Source organism: Sphaerodactylus townsendi, linkage group LG02 (assembly GCF_021028975.2).
Source record: "Sphaerodactylus townsendi isolate TG3544 linkage group LG02, MPM_Stown_v2.3, whole genome shotgun sequence".
NCBI classification, from domain to species: domain Eukaryota; kingdom Metazoa; phylum Chordata; class Lepidosauria; order Squamata; family Sphaerodactylidae; genus Sphaerodactylus; species Sphaerodactylus townsendi.
In genome coordinates this window covers 10,279,670-10,297,674 of record NC_059426.1, presented here as the reverse complement: position 1 = coordinate 10,297,674, position 18,005 = coordinate 10,279,670, and the positions used below count along the sequence as shown (strand labels likewise).

The following is an 18,005-nucleotide window of genomic DNA, read 5'->3' as shown; positions in this document are numbered from 1 at the left end:
TAAAATGATAATAATAATAATAATAATAATGATGATGATGATGATGATGATGATGATGATGATGATGATGATGATGATGATGATGATGATGATGATATGTTGTCGTAGCAAAATATGATAATTCTTTTTTCTATTCCCAGGGTCCATCTGGTGAAAGAGGGGAACCTGGAGCAGTAGGGCCACCTGGTTTCCAGGTATATTTTCTTTCCTCTTTTACTGTTTCTTGAATAATGCCTGGAATAAAGAGACTGACACAGGCACTGGGAGAATAAAGAACCACAACTTTACTTATTACAGAAAAGGCAGAATGACCATTCAGATGTACCTGTAATTTATTGGTGGGTAACATACTACCTGGAAACATTACAATGTACAGAAATTGATAAACCCATTCTCATTTACAAGCATTTATCACATTGGTGAATCATATGAGATTCAGCCCCTCACCCTCAATTTTTCTAAGTTTACAAAATGATTTGAATTTTATTCAGAATTCTTGGTGAGGATTCCTGCAACTAGTCACTGTGCCACTTTTTTTCAAGAAAAATAATTTCTAAAAACTTCTGGAGAATAAATGTAACAAACCCTTTGTCAAAAAATTGCCCAATCTTTGATTGGGAGTCTTTAATCTTGGGGTAATTCAGAAAAGTCTAAGTGGTATCCTGAACTAATAAAATATGTTAAATCAACAAAGTTAGCATATGTCTAGGGGACAAAGAAGATTCAAGGATTACCTCCAAGATTCTAATATTGTTGATATATACCTAATTTCCTAGAGATAGAATAGTCCCTTAGAACTCACAGAGCATAAGAGGACTTTGGCATTCAATAGGGTGTTCACACCCTAACATGAAAAGGTTCAGAACCATTTGTCATTGCCTTTATGCTTTAGATTCAATTTTTAATCCCGGGCATATATATGGTCTCAGCTAGAAAATGTCTACATTTGAACCCTATCTCTCGTCGAGTCTAAAAGCCCACGAGCCATACAGACAAATCTATTACTCAGTGGAATGGAATGAAGACTCACCAGTAGCCACAGTGAACAGCAGTAGATTGAATGAATAGACGGGTTCTGTATAACACAGAACTCCAACCTTTCTTTGTTTTGAAAGAGGAAGGAATCATGTATTAAGCAATAGTCTTACTTCCTTTAGGGACTGCCTGGTACTCCAGGAGCATCTGGAGAGAGCGGAAAACCTGGAGAAGCGGTAAGTTTATGTTCTCTCGTTGCTGCACTTTCTTCTGTTTTGTTTTCTCAAGAACTGGAATGAAAGAGTGAGTGTGAAGGTATGGATATGCCCTGCAACTAGTCTGGTTAGCCCTAATCCTGGAAGCTAAGCAGGGTCAGCTCTGGTTAGTATTTGGATGGGAGACCACCAAGGAAGTCTAGGATCACTAAGTAGAGGCAATCATTGGCAAACCACCTCTGTTTATCTCTTGCCTTGATCTGGATTGCCCAGGCTAGCCCAATCTCCTCAGAATATGAAAGCGAAGCAGCAGAGGTGGAGCTACCAGGGGACTGGGGGATGCACGTTGTACCGGGGGGGCAGAAAATTACCCCCGCCCCTCTGTGGCATCCCCTCGTGGCACCCCCCCCATGGTGCCTCCCTTACCTTTGTGAAACAGTGCAGGCTGGAGAAGCAACCTGTTCCCTTCAGGCTGCAAATGGCCTTGTGGGAACTACACTTCCCAGGAGACCTCGCAAGCCCCAGGGTCTCATGGGAAGTGTAGTTCCCACAAGGCCATTTGCAGCCTGAAGGGAACAGGCCGCTTCTCCAGCCTGCATTAAGGTAAGGGGGTGGGGGGCAGGGCACTGCAGAGGAGGGGGGAAACAGAGCTACACCTCTGCTAAGCAGTGGTTAGCCATGGTTAGCATTTGGATGGGACACCACCAAGGAATACCAGGGTTGCTATGCAGAGGCAGGCAACAGCAAACCAGTTCGCCTTGTCTCTTTTCTTGAAAGCCTCGTATCTTCGGGACCACATTACCCCATATGTCCCAGCTTGGCCTCTGCGCTCAGCAGAGGCAAATTTACTGGAGGTCCCTGGCCCCTCGATGACGCAGCTGGCCTCCACTTGGCCCAGGGGCTTTACGGCTCTGGTGCCGGCCTGGTGGAACACTCTCCCACCAGCTGTCTGGGCCCTGCAGGACCTTGGGGAATTCCGCAGGGCCTGTAAGACTGAGTTGTTCCACCAGGTCTTTGGAGAGACCAGCCGCTGAAGGTGCCCCAGCGCCCTCCCCTTGCTTTCTATGGGTCCCTAACATCGTCGGGACCCATTATTCTCTCTTTATTTCTTTTTAGGAGGGTCATGTAAAGGTTTCGCGGGGCACTGTTTTAGCTTAAAATTGCTGTTTATATTGTATTTATGTTTTTATATATGATGTTTTTATATATGATGTTTTTTTTGTGCACCGCCCTGAGCCCTCCGGGGATAGGGCAGTATATTAAATCTAATAATAAAATAAAGATAAAATAAATAAAAATAAATAAAGCCATACAAATTGCAACGTATCGACTGTGACTTGACAGCAAGAAAATGTATTGATAACGTTCAGTATGAATACTCTTCAAACATTATCTTTGATTGGGAGTGTTCAATCCCGGGGTAATTCAGAAAAGTCTAAGTGGTATCCTGGACTAATAAAATATGTTAAATCAACAAAGTTAGCATACGTCTAGGGGACAAAGAAGATTCAAGGATTACCTCCAAGATTCTAATATTGTTGATACATATCTAATTTCCTAGAGATAGAATAGTCCCTTGAAACAGAACTCACAGAACACAGCATTCAACAAGTACTGTTAATCTTCACATACAGGTAGTCTCACAAAACAATACTAAGTCAATGCTCTCAGAATCCTGCACAAGTCTGTTTAATGGGTCTTACACCCAGGGAAGCATTTTTAGATTTGCTCTGTAACAGTCACACATTATAAATATTTGTGCATGAACTAAATCAAATGAATGTATTATCGAAGGCTTTCACGGGCAGATTCAACTGGTTGTGGTAAGTTTTCCGGGCTGTGTGGCCATGGTCTGGTAGAACTTGTTTCTAACATTTCTCCTGGATCTGTGTTCACGTCTCTCTGTGATACAGTTCTGAAGATGCCAGCCACAGATGCAGGCGAAACGTTAGGAACAAGATCTACCAGACCACAGCCACACAGCCCAGAAGACCCACAACAACCAGTTAAATCAAATCAATTTTCTTAAGTAGACATTTTTTGTCAAACCTCTTTGGGCCAGATAAGCCTGTAGAAAATGAGTTTGAACAATTAGGCTTAGGTTCAAAAGTTAAGTCTATCTGTAAAAGGTAAATAAGCTCTTTGTAGGCTTCAATAGACTGTGATAAAAAACGCATCACCAAAGTTTGGGGTGATTGGTTTTAGATGTCACTTTGTTACTTTACTCTGAAGAGCATTTAATTCTAACCCTCTAAGGGGGATCAGCCCCCAAATTAGGTGGATTAATTGGGGTCGGGCACTGGTCACTGCTGACAAGTGACATTGGGTTAGCTTAGTCTAGCCGTTCCTTTGTGTGTGTGAACTAGTAAAAGGCTGGGGAAGTCTTGAGTCAGTGCCCTTTCATGGAGTGGATTATCACCTATTGGAAGTCCCCAAGTTTCCCAGAACTTGGAACATTCTTTAACCTGTCTGCTGCATGAAATGTATATTTATTTTTTGTTCTATAAATAGTCTACCTTTGCTTATTCACAACGTATCTACCTTCCTTTGTCTAGACACTTTATCTAGACACAAGATAGGCACTTTTTTCTAATTTTTTCTTCTGTCCTATCAATATTTCTTCTCTCTCTCTCCTTAATTTTTCCCTCTTCCCTTTCTCTGTCCCAAAGCTATTTATGGCACCAGATGTGTGGTCCACATTAGGTAAGCTTCGTGATTCAATTGCTGCACATCCCCATACTCTGTCTCAGAAAAAGTTAGCGGATTATACAGTGGTGGGATCCAAAAATTTTAGTAACAGGTTTCCAGGGTGGTGGGATTCAAACTGTGGCATAGCGCCAATGGGGCTGGGGGGGGCATTCTGTGGGCGTGGCCAGGCATTCCATGGGCGGAGCATTCTGGGCGGGGCTGCGGCAAGGACACAGCCACTGCGCCAGTCCTTGGGCGGGAAACGAATGCACGCAAGCGCAGGCTGCCACACACGCCAGTGCACCTCCTGCTAGACTGCTTCAAGTTCTGCCACTACTGCTGAGAGGAGGGGCGTAACTAAGGCAAAAATTATGTGGCAAAATCACCAATTAGTAACCCCCTCTGGGCACACACAAATAATTAGTAACCTACTCTCGGGAACCTGTGAGAACCTGCTGGATCCCACCTCTGAGATTATATATTCCTCTGCCACAAAACTCACCTTGCCAGACATTCTTTATTGTAGAATGCTCTGCCTGGGTCCTAGTGCCTACCTAGTCCTGTTCCTCCCCCCCCGCCCCCATCCATTTGAAAGTAAAAATACAATGAACTATAAATGCTCTTGTATCCACATACCATGTTCAATAATGCACAAAATAATGGTCTTGACAGAGGCACTGCGTAAAAATGGATGATATTTCTCATATTTGTTCGGGACTACATTCTAATGCGGAAGCATACGATTTTCTCACCTCAACTGCTCGTACTAACATCTTTATCTGAAACAGAGTAATGGTAAAGACCAGCACTTGGCAGTATCTGCATTCCTGCCTGATGCATCTATCACTGGGCAATACCCCAAGAGAGTGCAGGCCACAAGATAGGGAAATCCAATAAACGAGTGCTCTTTCACATATGTATGTATCTAGCGTGTCTTCTATTTTAACCTGAACTGATCATGAGGCTTGAACTGATGCAATTAATGAGTAGGGCTGCCAGTTCCAGGCTGGGAGATACCAGGAGATTTTGTGGGTGGAACCGAAGGATTGTGGGGTTTGAAGAGGGGAGAGACTTAATTGGGGTACAACACCATTCAGTCCACCTTTCAAAGAGGCCGTTTTCTCCAGCCGTCACCTGGAAATTGGCAACTCTAATAATGAGACATAACACTCTGTCATCCTTGAAATTATGAATCAAGGTCCAAATTGTTGAAATTCTAGATGCTTAGGTGTTCTAATTATTTATTTATTTTATTTTAATTTATTATTTGATTTAATATACCGCCCTATCCCCGAAGGGCTCAGGGCGGTGAACAGTGCAATATCATAGATAAAAACATACATATAAGTTAAAACAATTACATTCTAAAACAGTATCCTACAAACCCATATGCAACCCTCCCAAGAGAAAATAATGGGTCCCGATGAGCATAATGGGACCCCTGTGGAGCAAGGGGTGGGGGGTGGGGCATTAGAATAAAATTAGAATAAAATTATATCTTAAAGGCATACAGTGCTGGGCCAGTCTCTAGGTTCAGATGATTTTTCCCCTTTAACTCAGCCAAAACATTTGCAAACTTAACAGTTATCAGACACAGTTAAAGATTTAAAAGGGAACTAGACACACATTTCTATTTCCTATTCCTAATTTTCAAATAATTTTTTTATCAACTGAAATAAAATCAGTCCATTATCTGAGTGCTCGGGCCGTGGTAAAGATATAAATCCACCGAAGTAAGCAAATAATCAGGAGCCAAAACAAGAGAAATGAAGCTGGCACAGTTGTACTTATTCTATTATACTCATTATTAAAGACTGTCCTGCACACAAATGTTGCAGATTGAATCCCTGGAAACTCCAGTTAAAAGGGGTCACCTACTAGCAGGGGCGGAGTGAGGGGGAACTGTGCCCGGGACAGGCGTGCATCCTGCGCCCCCACCACACCCCTGCCCAACACATCCCATAATGCCCTCACGATGCCCTCGCCACGCCTTCGCAGGGGAGCGCACCCAGTATGTCGCACCCCCCCATCCCTTTGGTGCTACACCACTGCCTACTAGGTGATGTGGAAGGCCCCCATCTGAGACCCTGCAGAATTAGAAGTTATTGATTTTGGTAGATCAAAGATCTACCAAAGATTTTGGTAGATCAAAGATCTGACCAGTAGGAGGCATCTTCCTCTGTGTTCATGTGAAGAATACAGATCAGACAAATAGCAAGCCAAAAAACTTAGCAAAGAAAAGACAGATTCTTCCTAGTTATAAATAAAATTCAAATTAAAAATGCCTTTAGTTTGAAAGATGGAACAATGGGAAGAAGAAAACCTGCTCTTTTTTAAGTCAACTATCAGTGGTCAAATTTATAATAACTTCACCAATTAATTTCAAACCTTGCAACCTTTTATAATTTGACGTTTTCATATCAAGAACAAATTATGTTTAAGAGACTGGTTAGAAATAAGCCTTCCACTTATTTACAATTTTTAAAAAAATAATGAAGGTGTTAGTAACTCAAGATAATACATGAAAAGGGAATCTCTGTATCATATTACTATGCTAAATGACTTGAATAAAAATATAAACGATATGAAATTATATATCGAATTATATAATTTTATAAATTGAACTTCATAATGAATAAGTCTGAGGAAATCTGGGAGCGTTTTCCCACTTACCTTCTGCCCCGCGCTACTGTAGCCAAGTAGCACGGGGTCCCCTGGCACTCCCCACTACAGGGGCAGCGACGACGCAGCTGCCCCGGCGCTGCCGCTGTCGCGCCTCCTCAGCGCGCGTCATTCCTGGCACTCTTCAAAACGGCTCCTTTTGATGACCCCGCGCCAGAAATGACGCGTGCTGAGAGTAGCGGGCGGCATAGGGGGCTATGAGTAAGTGTGGAAACACCCTGGGTTCCTGTTGAATTTCAGTGTTAATATACTCCATGAAATATACCAGCAACATATTTGTTTTGGGCTTGTTACAGGGTCCCAAAGGAGAAATTGGAGCACCAGGAGTCCCAGGGGGCAAGGTAAATTTTGCAGTACAAACTCCATGGTTCTGGATGTGGCAGAGGAAGGCAAATGAATACATGACAACAACAACAACAACCTGTCAAGACCCTGTCACCTTGGTCTTGCCATCTTTCCAGGAGGGGATGGGAGGTTGTGGCATCTTGACTGACTGTTCCTGCCTGTAGTGGGTTTGCTTTGCTATGTAGCTTTGTCTTGCTATGTAGGAATGCACAGGCTTAGTTGGAACACTTTTTTCAGGGCAGGGGTACACCTGGATTCTTATCTGGGACAGTGCAGCCCTGTACTGGGAGGCAAGCTTGTACTGGGAGGCAAGAAGGAGGGGTTGCTGGTCAACAGGGCAAAGTCGGGCATACTGTGAGGAAGCTAATGGGATGGTTGGGCGTGGGAATCTTTAGTTTGGGCAAAGATTCTTGAAGTGTAACTCCAATCAATAAGTCGATTTCTTATTCACTGAGATCCATGGAACATGACAACACCAAACTGAAAAGCTTCTATTTGTATAAGGGTGAAAATGGCGTCCCAGGCGAACGTGGTGGACAAGGTCCCCCAGGTCCTCCAGGAGGTAGAGGTGGAGCAGGGCCTCCAGGTCCAGAAGGTGCAAAGGTACTTACAGGCATCGGCCTGTTTGGTGCATTCCTTAAAATACTTTCCAGACATTTTCTCTCTTTTTAACAATAATTGTTCTTTCAAACTCTCCTTCTAGGGTCCCGGTGGTCCCCAAGGACCTCCTGGGCCATCAGGATCGCCCGGTTTACAAGGAATGCCTGGTGAAAGAGGAGGACCCGGAGGTCCTGGAGTCAAGGGAGAAAAGGTATCTGCCTGATTACTTATGTCTGTGATGGGATTATGAATATTACTCTGAAAACACAAAATCGTCTAATGCAGGGGTAGGGAACCTGCGGCTCTTCTGCCCTTGCACTGCGGCTCCACGAGTCAAGCACCCAGCCCCATCCTTGCCCACCCTGCAGGCAGCAGGGTGGGCGCACCAACTGCCCGCGGTCGGCTGGGCCGCGCCACGGGCTTCCCCTCTCGCCCGCCCCGTTGGAGCGGGGTGGGCGCTTTCCCAGCGGCCGGTGAGGCCGATCCACCGGCTTCATCCTTGCCCACCCTGCAGGCAGCAGGGCGGACGCATCCATGCACTTCTCAGACTGAGCAGAGTAAAAGGTTAAAAAAACCCCACTATATACAGTGTTATCTTTATTTTAAATGTCAAAAATTATTTGCAGCTCCAAGTGTTTTCTTTTCCCATGGAAAACGGGTCCAAATGGCTCTTTGAGTGTTAAAGGTTCCCTACCCCTGATCTAATGGTATACATACATTCAGTCAAGTATTTCATTCATCCCCCATGAACGTTACCAACATTAAATAAGATCCCCTTGTGTGGTGGGCCTTATTGTTATAAAGGGACTGGAATATGAACACCATCTTGATTTGTTTTGTTGGCTGTTTATTATCTTTGTTTATTTGTATGTATTATGGAGGTGGTGCCGTTAGTTAGATGTTACAATTGGAATGGTTGTAGGTTCAGTGAAAAACCTGAATTTCAAATTGAGACATCCAAAGCTCCTGATTCCTATTTTTCCCTGAAACTTATCTTCGGTTTTTCGTGAATCAGATGAAGCAGATGCTGGCTCAGAAATACTTATATACACACACCAAAGAATCGCGTTGCATCAACCACTTTTTACTATACTGGGCAACAAACAAACAAGTGATATGAAGTGCAAAAAGTTGTACAGTACAAAAATTATACAAGTTGTCCTTCTCATGTAATGGTTAAAAATGGTTAAAAGCCGTGGACTCTAATCTGGTGAACTGGTTTCCCACTCTTCCACATGAAGTCTGTTGACTGACCTTGGGCCAGTCACAGCTCTCTGAGAACTCTCTCATCCCTACTTACCTCACCAGTTGTGGGGCGAGAAGAGGGAGGAGTTTGTAAGCTGCTTAGAAGAAGAAGAAGAAGAAGAAGAAGAAGAAGAAGAAGAAGAAGAAGAAGAAGAGGAGGAGGAGGAGTTTGGATTTATATCCCCCCTTTCTCTCCTGCAGGAGACTCAGAGGGGCTTACGATCTCCTTGCCCTTCCCCCCTCACAATAAACCCCCTGTGAGGTGGGTGGGGCTGAGAGAGGTCCGAGAAGCTGTGACTAGCCCAAGGTCACCCAGCTGGCGTGTGTGGGAGTGTACAGGCTAATCTGAATTCCCCAGATAAGCCTACACAGCTCAGGTGGCAGAGCTGGGAATCAAACCCGGTTTCTCCAGATTAGATACATAAGCTCTTAACCTCCTACGCCACTGCTGCTCCAAGAGACTTTTGAAGACTCCTTTGAGACTCTTCTTCATTATTCAGCAGGTGAGAAAGTGCCCAGTTATAAATAGCACATTTCAAGGCTCTGATGACCAGAAACTGGAATACTAGGCCGTAGCTGTGGTCATGAAAAGGAGGGCTGCTTAAATGGCATCGGCTCAAATTTTGTGGAAGAAAGTTAGCGCAAGTCATCATCAAAGGTCCTGATTCAGATGCCCCAAAATTGTGGAAGCTGGATGGGTAGCTGAAGTTGCCGCTTTATAGTTGTCAAGAAGTTGCTGCAATGCCCTGCTGCGTTTTGTGCTATGCTAATACAACTGCCTTCTGTTCAACAGGGAGAGCCTGGCTCCAGAGGCGGTGATGGCTTGCCTGGTAAAGATGGTGCGAGGGTGAGTAGTAGACCTCGCCACAGCCTTTGAATGTGTTCATACGGCTCACCAGACCTTTATGCTACAGACGGTCTAACACATTGTGGTTGCTTTCATCAGTGCGATTTTTCCCGCCAAGAGAATTATGTGCACAATCATATGCAATGACCGTACAAACATGTATGTTCCTACTGATCAAGTAAATACCTAGTGAACTGGTTAGAGAAGTTTTGATGATGAGTTTGACAGACAGACAGATAGATATACTCTGTCTCACAAAAAGCATGTTAGTAGATTGTATATTTCTCTGCCAAAGAACTCAACATGCCAGACCTTCTTTGTTGGAGAGCGCTCCTAGGTCCTTATTATTAAACATGTTATTATTAAACATTATTATTAAAAAGGGCTTGGCCAGATTTATGGAGGAGAAGTCGATCTCTGGCTACCAATCTTGATCCTCCTTGATCTCAGACTGCAAATGTCTTAGCAGACCAGGTGCTCAGGAGCAGCAGCAGCAGAAGGCCATTGCTTTCACCTCCTGCATGTGAGCTCCCAAAGGCACCTGGTGGGCCACTGCAAGTAGCAGAGTGCTGGACTAGATGGACTCTGGTCTGATCCAGCTGGCGTGTTCTTATGTTCTGATGTCCTAGTGCCGTGGTGGCAAACGTTTGGCACTCCAGATGTTATGGACTACAATTCCCATCAGCCAAAGGTTCGCCACCACTGTCCTAGTGCCTACCTAGCCCTGCTCCCCACCCCATCCAATTGAAATTTTGATGATAGTCATTCAGTGAACTACAAATGTCCTTGTATCAAAGCACCATGTTCAATCATGCACAAAATAATGAAGGCAGTGCTTGAAAATGAATGATAATTCTCATATTCATTCGGGACTTTATTCTAATGCGGAAGCATACAATTTTCTCAACCATTGTGCTTCAACTGACCATGCTAACATCTTTATCTGAGACAGAGGATAGATAGATCAAAGATACTTCTACTCTGATTTTTACAAATGCATATCCTCTCTCCAGTGGTGGGATCCAAACATTTTAATAACAGGTTCCGATGGTGGTGGGATTGAAACAGTGGCGTCGCCACGCACACGCACCTGCAGTCCCTATTGGGCAGGGAGGTTGCTTTAGTAACCCCTTCTCGGCACTCAGAAAAAATTAGTAACCACTTCTAGAGAAGCGGTGAGAACTGGTTGGATCCCACCTCTGCCTCTCTCACTGTGTTATTATCTATGTCTCTCAGCCTTTTGGTTACCTGCTTGGTTAACTGTCCAGTTGGGTTGAATTTTCTTTCCCCATCTTTGTATGTTAGTGATTTTCACCTTGATCCATGGGACTATGACAGACCTGGGCATTATAACGCCCTGTGGAGCCCACATCCGACCAGCGGATGACTCTGACTACCCGCCTTGCTGGGAGCTGTGCAGAAAGCCCATGAAACCCCGGTTGCCTTGGCTGCCCGGCCTGGGCACCTAAGCCTTCGCCCCTGCCTGGCCCGGCCCTCCACAATATTTTCTGTTTCTTATGCGGCCCCATGGAAAAAATAATTGCCCACCCCTGGACTATGAGGTTCTCTGAATGTCAGTAGGTAAAGTCAAGAAAAGAAAAGGGGGAATATGTTCAAACAAAAGTCAACTGTGAAGTCCAAGAGGTTAAACTATAGACAAAAATATCTGTTCCATGGTCACTAATTATTGATTAAAGACAAAAGGCCTTAAAACAGGCTTAGTTAAAATAACGTCAGACCTTGGTCTTGCTAAGGTAAAAACTATATCATACAAAAGTTGATGAAATATGAACTACGTGATAAACCACAAAACACCAGATGCATGTTGATCATCTAGGCTTTCTATGTTATACATTATAATATATCTTAAGAACGCTGACCAGGTGGTGGTTGTTCCTGAAATTATAAAAAAGCAAAAGGGAATCCAGATTATTATGATTAAAATGAAAAAAAATGAACGTGCCCCTTCTATTCCTCCGGTTCCGGAGACCCCTTGCCATCTAGGGAACCCACTTTTTGTTTTGTTTCCCCCTCCTTGGGAGGGTTTAATTGGGGTTATTGCTGACGCCATTTTTATTGAATCTACCGCTGTGTTTTAAATTTAAATTTAAATTTTAAATTATTTTAATTGAATGGGGTTTTGTCTGTATATATTATATGTAAAGTCTGTGTTGTGCACCGCCCAGAGCCCTCCGGGGGTTGGGCGATATAAAAATCCCATACATACATACATACATACATACATACATACATACATACATACATACATACATACATACATACATACATAAACGGTACAGCAGGTAAAGTCAGTCTCTACTTGTCCTTGCCAGCGTTATTCAGTAACATCAAGATACTCACAAGCAAGCCATCAAATTGCAAGCAAAACTATTTGCATCACTTTTTAAATAAATGTTCACACTTTCTATTGATAACAATTGTTATTTTTTGTTTCTAACCTTGCAGGGTTCCGTAGGGTCCATTGGGCCCCCTGGGCCAGCAGGACAACCTGGTGATAAGGTATCTGCTTACGCTGAGAAATATTTTGAGTTACTTGCAGTCATTTTATAAAGAGCCATATTCTGAGATAATCGTTCTTTATCTTTCTTGCAGGGAGAGTCCGGTTCAGCAGGGCCTCCTGGCCCAGTTGGTCCCCGTGGTGGTCCAGTAAGTGACCTTTTTTGTGTGTACTTCAGAATCCAGTATTGTATTGTTCGTATCAGAAATCTTCATCTGTGCTCTTGACATGAATGTACTCAAGAAGCCATGGGCTTAATTCAGTGATTGTCACTGGAAGGTGCAGAGAAGCACAGATCTTTTCCGTGTTCTCCTTCCCCAAGAGGTCCCATCTGACTCAGAAAAATTGATTCCCAGCATCACAGGACCCTCAAGTATTTATGATCACATGTTTGAGGATACTGCGTTACGGAGATGAAAGAGGCAAAATCACCCCTCTTACTTAGTCCACCAGACCTTATAAATTGTTTTAAGCACATGCAAAACATCTAAAAAATAATAATAATGGCAGTTTGTCTGTCACAAAATGGATTCAGTTAGCAGTTTTGTACTGTGCAGTAGCCTTCCACTAAACTGCCTAAGTCTTATCAGGAACACTTTTGAGTGTAACCAGATTTGAGTCTAGTAGCACCTTAGAGATCAGCAAAATTGGGGGGGGGGGGGTAACTGAATTTGAGAGTCAAAAGCTCCTTTCAGAATCATTCCCTTGTTGGTCTCCAAAGGGCTACTGGTCTCTTTGACTCAGACCAAAATGGCTGTCCTCTGAACATTTGGAGTCTGCATCTCTCTAATGACAGTCACATACCCACTGGGATGGTTACGAACCCAGAGGAACAGAGATCTTTAACAGCCCCACCTACCTCACAGGGTGTTTCTTGTGAGGGGGGAAGGGAAAGGAGATTGTCAGCCCCTTTGAGTCTCCTGCAGGAGAGAAAGGGGGGATATAAATCCAAACTCTTCTTCTTCTCCTCCTCCTCCTCCTCCTCCTTCTTCTTCTTCTCCTTCTTCTCCTTCTTCTTCTTCTTCTTCTTCTTCTTCCTAATGGGACTGAATTAACACAGTGGAATGAGTTGAAGAATAGTATTCTTGGGCCCTTTCCATGCAAATTAGTAACCCCCCCCTTACCATGATATAGGTCCGCACTCACCCCCTCAAAATGATTCACGACCACCATTACATGATTTCCCCCCTTTTGAATTTGTTGATCAATTAATGCTTCCGTGCTTCAAAGCTTCATGCTGCAATGCTCCAAACCTTGTATACTCAATGTCTTGAAGGTTACCCTGTCAAAAAAATAATTTAAAAGTCACAGAAATGAACAAATAAACAGGCGAGAGAGAACAGAGAGTGAGCTGAGAAAATGGCACCAAGGAAGAAGTTCAGGGGAGGCAGGGAGGCGTGGAAAACGTGATCACACAGCAGTAAAGCCATTTCGAAAACATTTTAGTCTAAAGAATTATTTTGAAAGAGGATTATGTGAAAATGTCAGGAGGTCAGAAATAAAACGTTTTCAGAATCAAACCAGGGGAGGGGGGGAATAATGCAGAACTCCATGGTGGAAACGTTTTATTTCCTGCCTCAAACCGTTTTTAAAGGTTTGTGCGTCGAGGGCCTTGGTGTTGTATTTATGCTTCAGTTATGAGCTGTTTTGACTCTTATCTCTCGGTCGTGTTTGTAATTCTCAGGGGGACAGAGGAGAGCATGGCCCCCCTGGTCCTGCTGGCTTCCCTGGAGCTCCTGTAAGTATGGAGATCTTTTAAAACCTAGTTATTTTTGCTACTATTATTATACTTTTCTTCTTAGAGGGGTTACAACCTCTGACAGGGAGAATCTTTTCAAAGAAAAATCAAATCCCCAGTTTGCCCTGACAGCAATGTGGCCACTAGCCTGTTGACGAATACATTGACGAATACATATTCAACCCGTACTTAAGCAGCTGCACTGGTTTCCTATTGGTGTCTGGAGATGTTCAATGTATTGTCGAAGGCTTTCATGGCTGGAATCACTTGGGTGCTGTGTGGTTTCCAGGCTGTATGGCTGTATGTATGCTGCTAGAACACGGCCATACAGCCCGGAAACCACACAGCACCCAAGGTTTCTGGAGAGCTTCTGCCAGTCTGAGTAGACAATACTGACTTTGATAGACCGTGCATTTGATTCAGTTTAAGGCAGCTTCAGGTGTGAACTTAAGGCAGACTTTGATTTCGGGTTCCTAGGGATTCTTGTGAGATAGTTGCCATTCACCCTCATGTGAAATGATGATTTATTTATTTATTTATTTATTTATTTATTTTAATGTATTGTCGGAGGCTTTCACGTCGAATCATTAGGTGTTGTGGGCGAGCCAGAATTTGCTACGCTTCCTGACGCTGACGGCTGGCATCTTCAGAGGATCCTCTGAAGATGCCAGCCACAGATGGTAGGAACGTCAGGAGACGCTGCGAACACGTCATATACCGAAACCACACAGCACCCATATTTTGTTTATTTCTTCATTGTAGCCGAGCTTTCCCACGGCGGAATCCTTGAGTGCTGTGTGGTTTCCGGGCTGCTGCGTGTTCTAAACATTCTCTCGGCGGTTTGCTTCATCTGTGGCTTTAGCATCTTCAGAGGATCCTCTGAAGATGCCAGCCACAGATGCCGACAACATCAGAAAAGCATGCTAAATGTCCCCTTGAGAAACCACCACAACCTATATTTATTGTTATTTATATTTATTTTATTTACGGTTGGTTTATTTATAGGCCGCCTCAGCCCCAAAGGGTTTGAGGCGGCTCACAATATGGCTGTTCTCCAAGACAGCAAACCAATACAACATAAAACTTAGATCCATTAAAACTTAAGCAGCAGTTATTAACATTAAATAACTTAAAACAACAAAAGTTGTTTAAAAGTTGTTTAAAAACAGGCACCCGATCTAAAGGCCAACAAGGGGAGGGAGTGGGCAGGGCCCAGGATGGAGTCGGGGCCCAACCAAGATGGAATGATGTCAAAAACATGGCTTATTCAGTCTCATTATGTATGGAAAAAATATGTAACAACCAGTGACAAAGGGAGGGGGAACTGCGCCTGGGGCATGAGCTGCCCACACACGCCCTCCCTGCCCCCCACATGTCCTGCCCCGCCCCCAACATGCCCCCGCCCCCACAGGCCAGCAATGGCAGCGCCCGGGACAAGCTGCCCCGGATGTCTCCATTGCAGCTACGCGCCTGGTAATAACTGGTTTTCCTGCAGGGACAAAACGGGGAGCCTGGTGGTAAAGGAGAGAAAGGCCCTGCTGGTGAACGAGGTGAGCCAGGATCCCCTGGGCCCGCAGGTCCACTCGGAGGACCTGGAGGACCGGTAAGCATTTCATCATGGACATTCTATTCTAACACGCTCTTTCATCCATGACTTGTATGCAAGTTACAGCGAACTCACATGAATCCATGTACATTTGACTTTTCTTTACACTTGCCATCATTTTAAAGGGTATAATTTCTTCTCCTGTGGTCAAGAAATTAATGTTATTCCTTTTTGATATCAGGTGGCTATGTTTCTTATAGAGCAGCGCAATTCACCTTGGTGGCCAAGAAAATCCAGGCCAGAGTTCTGTTTAAAGGCTGGACTATTATAATCATATATAGTGAAGGTGGTTGTGTGTTTTAAGTATTGTTAACATTGTTGTGGTCTTACTTTTGCCATAGTTGTCCATGTCTCTATGTGTGCCTAATTGTAATGACCTTCGGTCTTATGCAATGAATATTTTTGCTTGCTGGCCATAATACATGCATAATTCTCATGTTATGTGCAACTTATGTACAGCTGAATGTGTGATTTCAACCTGCCCCTTACCAGTTTCATTTGTATTGTGGCCATACATCAGCTCTGTCTTATAAACAAGAAGACCCACATAAATGTAGGATGCAGGATATGAACAGGGTTACAGTTTCCCTTTTATCTCCAACAGGAAACTTTGCCAGGGCACCAACCACAGGGTTCCATGTGCTTTCTTTAAATTTTTGTTGTGTTTTCCTTTTCTTTTACTAATGAACGTACAATATTCTCACATAATTTCTAGGGTCCCGCTGGTCCACAAGGAACCAAAGGAGAGCGTGGCTCTCAGGGTCTTCCAGTGAGTATTATTTTTCACTCTGTCCTTAAATATTATTAGGTGTTCCAGTTTCATCAGAGTGCAAGCCGTTACACCCAGTAAACTGTGTTATGATCTAAAAACAGTGCACCAATTTTCTCTGACATGGCTGTTATCCACAGACTCTTTCAAATCAAAGGCTGATTCCACCTGGGCCAAAAACAGCAGTGTGAAAAGAGTGTGAAAATGATGTAAAAGGGTTTAAAGCAGTGTAAAAGGGTTTATACTGTTTTCACACCGTTTTCACACCGCTGTTTTTGGCCCGTGCGGAATCAACCAAAGATTCTGTGACTGTCAAATGAATGTACTTGATTCATCTTTGCATGTGTCTTTTGACTGTCGTAAAAATGAAGCAGGATGGAAAAAATTTCTGATGAAATGTTAAATTTGCCCCTTTTCTTGATGTTGTGAAATTAAGGTTGCTTCTTAATGGTCTAAATCTGTTAGGTCCTGAACCTTAAGCTAATAAACAGATTCTGTAGTGTTGATCAATAGCATTTTATTGATAAGGCATCGAAGCCTCAAAGCTTGGCAAAGCCAGTTCAGACAAACCTGACTTTTCCCATCCCCTTTATCCCATTGCAAGTCCCCCCTCTCACTTTCCCAAGAAGTTGTTGAAAAACAATCCCCGGAGCTGAGGTGCGAAAGCCACCTGGTTTCCTGCCCCCATGAGATAACGGATGCAACTCTCATGGGACCAGGGTGCCAAGGGAAGCCTAGGGTTGGAGATTCGGACGGTCTGAATCCAGATCTTGACCAAATCTGCATTGATTCAGACGAATTCGGACAAGCAGGGTCCGAATCTGAGCTGTCCGAATCCCATCTGATCCGAATCCATGGGATTCGGATCACCATCCAAATTGCGTTTTTATTTTTTTTGTGTGTTTTTTCACGTTTCAGCTTACAGGGGGTGCATTTTTAAACATATTGGCACCAAGATTTCAGGGTATCATCAGGAGACTGTCCTGATGATACCTCCCAAGTTTGGTACAGTTTGGGTCAGGGGAGCCAAAGTTACCAACTTACCTACAAATTGTGTGAAGCCATAAAGAAAAGATCAAGGAAAGAATGTCCCAGTTGGCAGTGGTAACATATTACAGACTGGTTACATATATCTTTTAGCAGCATTGATTTGTAGCTTTAAGCAGTTACATTGAGATAGGAATGCATCTCAATCACATAGATACATTCCCCCCGACAAAATCAAAACTGTACAATAGATGTGGCAAAATTCTGCTCTACAGTTTGCTGTCAACATTTTAAAAAATGAATGTATGGCCAAATAAACCAATGAACTAACATGGAAACAGATATGCTAAGAAAATATTTTGAATAGTATTCTCCAGCTCATCTGCCATTTGGAATTTTTTAAAACCCTCTTTTCCACAACATCAACATAATTGTGTCTGACCTTCAAATTGAGAATATTAGCACCAGAGACATATGCTCAGAAATCACAACAAAAAAGTATTCATATATTTGCGAAACTGATACATATTGTACGAAGGTCTCCAAATTCTGTCCCTGATAGATTTGTTAATTATTATGTTGGTGACATGCCAAATGTTTCATCCAAGGGCTATACAAAATTCATGAATATTTTTTACCTAAATAGTACACACTGTACTTTTCTTTTCTTTTTTTTTTAATCTGTGCTAAATTGCATTATATTAATATTGATCTTATGTTTCAGGGTCAGGCTGGCTTCCCCGGGACCCGAGGCTTACCTGGTCCCCCTGGCAACAATGTAAGATTTACT

At 43.4% G+C, this 18,005-nt stretch overlaps 1 protein-coding gene across 1 annotated transcript in view; it reads left to right on the top strand.

Moving 5' to 3' along the window:
• The window catches only part of COL3A1 (collagen type III alpha 1 chain), a 109,460-nt gene that overhangs the window by 65,956 nt on the left and 25,499 nt on the right, over nucleotides 1–18,005 (top strand). The window contains exons 25-36 of the mRNA XM_048483708.1: nucleotides 141–194; nucleotides 1,158–1,211; nucleotides 6,857–6,901; nucleotides 7,410–7,508; nucleotides 7,609–7,716; nucleotides 9,544–9,597; nucleotides 12,064–12,117; nucleotides 12,211–12,264; nucleotides 13,800–13,853; nucleotides 15,349–15,456; nucleotides 16,175–16,228; nucleotides 17,940–17,993. Of these exons, the coding sequence (XP_048339665.1) occupies nucleotides 141–194; nucleotides 1,158–1,211; nucleotides 6,857–6,901; nucleotides 7,410–7,508; nucleotides 7,609–7,716; nucleotides 9,544–9,597; nucleotides 12,064–12,117; nucleotides 12,211–12,264; nucleotides 13,800–13,853; nucleotides 15,349–15,456; nucleotides 16,175–16,228; nucleotides 17,940–17,993 (792 nt within the window). The remainder of the gene's footprint in view (nucleotides 1–140; nucleotides 195–1,157; nucleotides 1,212–6,856; nucleotides 6,902–7,409; nucleotides 7,509–7,608; nucleotides 7,717–9,543; nucleotides 9,598–12,063; nucleotides 12,118–12,210; nucleotides 12,265–13,799; nucleotides 13,854–15,348; nucleotides 15,457–16,174; nucleotides 16,229–17,939; nucleotides 17,994–18,005) is intronic.